The sequence below is a fragment of the Pholcus phalangioides genome, unplaced genomic scaffold, assembly GCF_987345545.1.
Source record: "Pholcus phalangioides strain wild (caught in Gottingen) unplaced genomic scaffold, Ppha-v1.0 ptg000009l_1, whole genome shotgun sequence".
Taxonomy (NCBI): Eukaryota; Metazoa; Arthropoda; class Arachnida; order Araneae; family Pholcidae; genus Pholcus; species Pholcus phalangioides.
The window spans coordinates 16,278,346-16,286,272 of NW_028301602.1; the positions used below are offsets into that span (position 1 = coordinate 16,278,346).

Sequence of the window (7,927 nt, forward strand, 5' to 3'; positions counted from 1 at the left end):
AAAGGTGCCATACGCTGCCATGCCACGGAACGTTGGACTGAAGTGTTACCTACCATACTTCTGTCCATCCGAGCCAGCATCAAACCGGACATCAACACTTCTGCTGCTGAGATGGTTTACGGATCACCATTGCGCCTACCTGGTGAATTCTTCCGTAGTTCCGACTCTCAGCCAACACAGCCGGAATTTCTACGTGCTCTACGAGATCACATAAACACATTACGTCCGATTCAAACTTCAAGGCATGGGACTCACAACGTTTTCGTTCATAAAGAACTTGCTGTTTCTTCCCATGCGTTCGTGCGGCTGGACACCATACGGAAGCCCCTTCAACAACCATATTTGGGGCCGTATGAAGTGATTGAACGATCTCCAAAAGTATATACAGTGAACATGAAAGGCAAACTAACGAAAATCTCAATAGACAGATTGAAACCAGCATTTTTGCTTGATCGCACTCTTAATGAGCAATCACCGTTCACTGAACCGAAACAGCCTTATGTAACTCGATCAGGACGTACGGTTCGTATAAGAATTCCTTGAAATTATTCTTATTTGCATATTTTTTGAAATTAATAATATTATTGTTTTTTTGCAACATTTTTTGAGAATTAATATTATGTTTTGCAAAATTTTCATTTTTCAATTTTCTTATATGTATATACGTCTATTATCTATTCTAGTAATCGTTTTTGCATATACATACATTTAATAATTTTTTTATCATTTGTAATTTATTTTTTTCTCGACTATTAATTTGTGCATATGAATATTTCATTACTTTTTGAAAACATTTTCGTATTGCATATTTTTTGAATTTTTCGAACAATTTTTTTTTTGCACACGTCAATGCGATATTAGTTGCCGTAAATATATTGTCACATCGCCGTAACTATATTGTCAAATCGTCGTATCTATATTGTTTTTTTTTTTTTTTTGCATTGTGCCATATGCCGTCCTTCAGACTCGTGGGGGAGTGGCGCTATTTGTCTTGTACAATTTTTATATTTTTATTATATTTTTTATGCCACTCACTAGCTAGGCATTATCTAGTGTGTTCTTGTATTGGAGTTCAGTCTGGCTCCAACTGTCGACCGAACATGTCGTAAAAATCTCTCTCTCTCTCCCTTGTATTAAATAACTAAAAAAAGAAAGGAGTTATCACTGCATGTTTTCCGAAATAACAACCAGACACATCCCCAACACTAGTATCTCCACAAGTGGTTGATGACGTAAGAATCATCGAAAACTCCCCTCCCCACTTATCATCAAAAGTCAGCAAACCCGAAACTCCCTACCTCCCATAGATGCTGACGTAACATTTGAATGACCCATAGACTGAAAAATTTTAGAAAATTTTCCGGTAAATTTAATTAATTTATTGACGATTTATCATATTTATCAATACGAGCTGGAGATTACACACAATCACCGGTATATGGGGGAAATATTTTTCTTTGAGTGTGTAAAAAGGGTTAGGAACTATGCATATACAGTCGCCCCCCCCACTCCCGTATACGCGGTTTTTTTTTTCCTTTATTGAAAATTTTTTTTTTGACAACACTCAGCAATCGTTATTCACGTGTTTTGTTTACAAAATTTGAGTTGTGCTTGTTTAGGATGGCTCGTTCTAGTGCTACTGATAATGCTTTGAAAAGGTAAATAAAAGTGAAAACTTGACAAGAAAAATTGGATATAGTATTGACTATGCTTGACGAAAGTAAGGCAATAACTGCTGTGGTCCGCATTATGGAATCAACGAATCTAGGTGAGATATATCAAGGAAAACGAATCTGAAATTCGTTCAGCTGTAGCTGCACCCATGGCAGTCGAAACTATGCAGCGCCTACAGGATCTATGTGTTTCTCGTAGAAAATGCTGTTTTTTGTGGGTACAAGACTGCTACAAAAAGGTATTACAATTGATTTTAATATTATAACAGAAAAAACAAAAAGTTTTACTCTTCGATAAGGAATGGGCTGTTGAAACGTCTATTTCATCAGAATTTTATGCAAGTTAAGGTTGGTTTCATAGGTTTAAGAAACGATCACGCAATGTAAAAGTCACTGGCGATCAAGCCTTTGCCGACCAGGAGGCAGCTAGAAAATTTCCAGACTCGTAGGAAAGTATTGAAGAGAAGGGTTATGTGCACCTCAGCAGGTTTTTAACGCTGACGAAACTGCACTATTTTGGAAGAAAATGACAAAAAGAAGTTAAGCAACAGGAAGAAAGCGAGCTGCTGGTTTTAAGGCAAGTAGAGATAGACTTACTACGTTGTTGTTTTGCGCAAATTCCCATGGGTACATGATAAAGCCTACCGTGATTTTCAAATCTGCGAATCCGCGAGCATTGAAGGGAACGGGTAAATCAATGCTCCCAGTATTTTGGACGAATAATGAAAAGCCTTAGACTACGAAAACACTTTTCCTGGATTGGTTTAAACGGTGTTTTGTTCCGGAAGTTAGGAGGTACTTTGGGAGTGAATACGTGCCATTCAAAGTTCTTTTGATACTGGATTGACCGAGGACGAATTAAAGCAGCTGACTGGTTGGGAAACTGAAGCGATACCAGATGAAAGATGAAGAAGATCAAGATAGAGATGTCGAAGACAAGTTCACTACAAGTAACATAGCGGAAGGGCTTTGCAAGCTCAAATCAGCAATAGATTATTTTCATAACACAGATCCCTACATTTTACGTTCTTCACATGTAGAAAAATTAGTAGAGAAAGCCTTGTCAACGTATTCCAACATACTTGATGATATGAAGAAAACACGGCAAACAGAAAAATCACAATGTTCTTTCAGAAAACATCGCCAATCAATCACTGCACCCTCTTTTACATTCCCTTCTACCTCTACGTGACCCTGCTCTTTCTCGTAATATTTAGTAAACGAGATATACAAAGAAAAACCTATGGTTTCGGTTATTCGCGGATTTCCGTATTCGCGCTCACCCCAATACCTTCTAGAGTAGAAGGCCTTCGCCCGCGATATTTTCTATGCTGTGACGTCACCACACTCCGGCTTAAACGAGAAAGAGAATTTCTTCTTCTCAGCATTCTCCCCCGATCCACGCTCTGCTTCTCCCAAGAAATCGCCATTAACGAAGGCACGTGGTCGTCGATTAGATATTTTTTTATAGAAATATGTCTGACCCAAAAGTATCTGTATTTTATTTTCCGAAATGTGAAGATCTGAAGAAGAAGTGGTTGAATTCCATCCAAAGAAAGGACTTCGTACTGAATGATCGCAGTAGTGTAAGTGCTCATTTCGTAAACATTATATTGTTTTATTCTTTAAGAAAAATTAAAGAAAAATACAACGGAATGCAAAAAAATCAACTCCGATATTAAGAAGAAATGGGACAAATAGTGATTCGGCGGAATAACCGAGTACCAAATATTCAGATAATGTTTTGGCCAGATATCAAATATTTCGTGGCCGAATATTAATTTCCTTAAAATTCATCACAATTGTAAATGAAATTAGTGTTTTTAATTAAGAAATGAAATTATTGGTAATTTTAAATATTGAATTTTAAGTATTTATTAATTAATATTTATAATTTTAAGTATTATAACTTAATTAATAATTAATTTTTTTATTTCAATAGATATTGAAAAACTGGTAATTGGGAGATATTGCCATGATACTGACAAAATTTGACAATGATACATCATAGTACATTAATATTACCAAATGATTTTTGTTTTTAATTAATTACAATTTCATATCCAATCAAGGAAATGTAAATCATTATTTACACCTAACTAGTAATGCACCATATAATTTATGAACTAGTATTTAACTAGTTATAATAATAGTATATTATATATAATTTAGCAGCAGATTATTTGTCCCATCTCTTATGGAGAACAAGTAATAGTCAGAGACTAAATTAATTTCATGTTATTACCAATAGCCATCAGTCTGATTATGCTTATTTTATGTCTAGGTATGTGAACTGCATTTTCTGGCCACGGATTTGGTAACAAAATCTTCGGCTTTTGATGATAAAAGTGGTAAGACTTTAGCAGCTCTGTTGAAAATTAAGAGAAGAAAGAACGCTGTGCCATGCCTCTTCGAAGGATATCCCTCAACTTCTATGACACTTCCAATTAAACGAAGGTCATCTCCAAACTACAAAAAACACTGAAAGAATGAACGCTTAAAAACGGCCCTTGAGGAAAGTGTGACTGATGCAGCAACATTTTCTCAACAGCAACAAATCAGCAGTATGGAAGATCTACAGTGATGTGTTGAAACATTTGGTCTTGACAATTTTTATGAAGTGTCGAATCAGTGAAAAATTTTGTGTTTATCATTTGGATATACAACCATATCCACAGATTTCGCATTCAGTGGTTGTAAGTAATCTTAATGTTTCTGTTTATCTAAAAAGTATTGCATTGAAAAGAATTTCAAAATTTACCCTCCCATATAAGTTCACAAATTTCAATGACTTAATTGATATATTAGACACACTTAAAAGTATGAATCCTATGTGTGAGGAAAAAATTCCTCTAAAATAGATTTCTTCAATGATTTCTTCAACAAATTAAGATTGGTCGTTGTGCAAAAAACAACTTGAAATACTCTAATGACATCATATATTTGCTACTCTGTTACATTCAATTTCGCCACAAGTGCACAAATTTATAAGATCTAGCAATAAAATAATACTGCCTCATCCATCAACTTTGAGGAAAATTAGTCAGCGACTACCAGTTTCACCAACCGAGGAGGTGAGTCAAAATTTCTTGATGTACATAAAAGCCAGAGCAAAATATATTTCTGATGCAGATAAAGTTATTTTTCTTGTTGACGAAATTTACATAAAACCTTATTTTGATTATAAGGGAGGTTCTGTTGTTGGCATGGCCTTCAACACAGAAGAAGCTGCGAAGAGTGCTTTTGTGTTTATAGTTTCCAGCCTAATGTCCCCTTTTAAAGAAGTTGTGCATATTTTACCTGTGTTCAAGATAAATCATGTATTGTTACGTAATGTTATCCTAAGTTATTTTAGGTTTAGAAAATATTGGTTTCACAGTTATTGGGGTTGTCACTGATAACAATGCTATCAATAGAAAAGCAATGAGCTTGTTCACAAAGCCACATAAGAATTTATATATGTATCCCCAGCCTCAGTGTCCATCGAGACCACTATTTTTTGTTATAGTGTGTATTTGTTAAAAAATATCAGAAATAATCATTGAAACAACTGTATGACAGACTCTGCAAATGTTGTCTCATATGCAAGAGGGCTAACATGAAAATCTCTGACCTTTTAATTTAGAGAGACGAAACATCAAACTTGTACTCAGTCTTCAATTAGTTTGTTTGCGAGGCTTTAAATATATTGGGTCCAGACAGAAATATCCCTCATTTTACTGATACTGCTGAATTTATCAAAGTAATCACAGTAATCAGATAATCATAGTAATTATCATATCACATATAGTAATAAATGATATATAATAATCAGAGTAAGCATAGAGAAGTTCTTGTAAACACAGCTTTTACCACCTTGGAAGAGTTTGAAATTTTAGGAAATGTATATGAATGTTGTAGTGGTCACAGGGAAGCTGATATTGCTCAAAAAATTTTATGGATTTCATCTAATATTTTACTCAAAAATATGTGTATGAATAAAAATGATTTGGTGACAAAGAAAAAAGGGGAAATTAGGAATGAAAAATGTGCAAAGAGGAAACTTGAGTGTTTTGATCAAGTTCGGTAAATGTATAAGTAATGGGCCATTTAACATTTAATTAGTTAGCTCCCAAACTTGAAATAATATTTACTCAATTACTTTTCAATATCAGTCAAACATTTATCCATCATTATCAGCTCAAAATTTCAAATTCACCTTAAATTCATTTTTTATTTTTAAATCTTTGAAATAAGTGTCTTATTACTGGTACATTTTACACCTCCCTTTTTTTCTTAAAAAAAAGTTATACATAAATGATGGTGGTTATGATTTTAGTCGTTCACAGAAAATTGGCATCAAGTTCTGAATATATATGTGTTGCTCACATGCTTTCATGAAAAAACTTAAATGCTCAGAGTGGAAAGAGTATCTAAGTACTGAAAAAGAAATGTGTTTATGTGTGAAGATGGAAGTTTCATAATCATACGAAATTTGGTTAAAAGGGTTTATCGTGTCAACTCCTGTAGTTGTTAGTTATGTTCTATATAATGACGTTGTGACTGAGAAACTGAAAAATGATGTTGAATTCATGTTTAATGCAAATGTTCAATTAAAGATTGTTTTTCAATTCTAGCAAGTTTTATTTCTTGTGTAATTCCATGTGTGTAGTGAAAAACATTGGATAGAATTTTTGCTCCCCAGCCTAAATAAAATATGAACCTGATGATATTTATAATCTTGAACATAGATCACACTTTGCTTCATAACAAACCTCAAAATTAATCTACGTATTCTTGGTTTGTTTTTTTTTCTGGCTTATTTCTAAAGAATCCTCGAATAAAAATGAATTTTTAAGAGAAGTTATAAATAATAAAACAATTTTATGCAAAGAAGAAACTGGTGACATATATTGAAGAAAAAAACTATTTTTGAAATGGATTTTTACTACTTGAATGTTATGAATTTTTGTACGAATGAGAATCATGCAATCTATATCTAATCCATAGTTTCCATTGAAATTTTCTGGAAGGAGCAAAGCATATTTGTTCATTCGTTCTTTTTTCTTCCTTTCAATAAAATACACATTACGTGAAAAGTTTGTATATACTGTATATATTTTTTAAATAAAATATATAGTGAATATTACATATGTCTATCTTAATGAAAAATAAAGGATATTTTATATATACTTAAATTTTGGTATTCAATGGATATTTTTTTGGTTAAAATCAACAGAAATGAAATTCCGAAAAATTCTCTTGGGGAAATTTTGATGTCAAATGGTAATTTCTTCAAAGTTTTCGTAAAAACTCTGGCTCTAATTGATACTTGAAAATAATGTTGAATTATGAGTATAAACTCGTCCATTCGAGTGCTAAATTCTAAGGTAATTCAACCTTTTTTTTAATAAGAAAAAAATATATATTACAGCGGGGTGGGTCAAAAAAAAATATTTGTATATATAACGGCGTTACAGTGTGTGGTGCTGCTGGAAAACGATCTTACAGGGAAGACGATTCTAGGACGGAATTCGATGACGTCACGAATCTCGGGGTCAGGCCTTCTGCTCTAGAAGGTATTGCTCACCCCCAGAACGTAACTCCAGCGAATACGGGGGGCTGACTGTAATAACCAGATTTATCAAATTTCCGTAGTGGTTCTGTTTTAGTTGGGGAAAATTATATTATGGTGTTGGGGTTTTTTGGCAAGAAAACTAGCGCCATCTGTGATAAATAAATATATAAATATATCGTGATTGATATCCTTCTCAACATATCTTCAAATATTTCCTTTCCAAAAATTATGCAATAATTCTATTTATTAATTGTTAAATGCATAATTTCTGACACAAATTACTAAATTGTTTCATTTATTTATGAGTTATTTTTTCACTCTAATTCTGAAGTTATTTGTATTATTAATTCCAAAATTACTTTTTACATCATTTCCAAAATTGATTCATTCATTGGGTGATCGATAGTATCTACGCTTTATACAGGGTGAACGTGACCTGTTCTGTCAAACGGAAGGGGGTGATAGACGAGCCCAAATGTATCATGAAACACCCTACCAACAACGCCGTATCTCGACCCGTTTTCGAGTTAGGGTTGATAATCGATTATGGGAAAAAAATTCGTCAAGGTAGATGTATTCCATTGTTAAATTTACAAATGAATTAGTATATAATAAGGTGCTGTTAACAGTGTTCAATGTTCGTGTTGTTCGTAAGCGAATGAATCTCCAATTTTTTTTTTTTTCAGTGAACTTAATA

The 7,927-nt window shown here is 33.3% G+C and overlaps 1 protein-coding gene across 1 annotated transcript; it reads left to right on the forward strand.

Annotated features, from left to right (window-relative positions):
- Positions 1-3,051: 3,051 nt before the first annotated feature.
- LOC149082115 (uncharacterized) lies at positions 3,052-6,288 on the forward strand. Its single transcript, XM_089235621.1, has 2 exons — positions 3,052-3,259; positions 3,958-6,288. The coding sequence occupies exons 1-2, from the start codon at positions 3,149-3,151 to the stop codon at positions 4,156-4,158; spliced, it is 312 nt and encodes a 103-aa protein (XP_089091747.1). The 5' UTR covers positions 3,052-3,148; the 3' UTR covers positions 4,159-6,288.
- Positions 6,289-7,927: the final 1,639 nt, after the last annotated feature.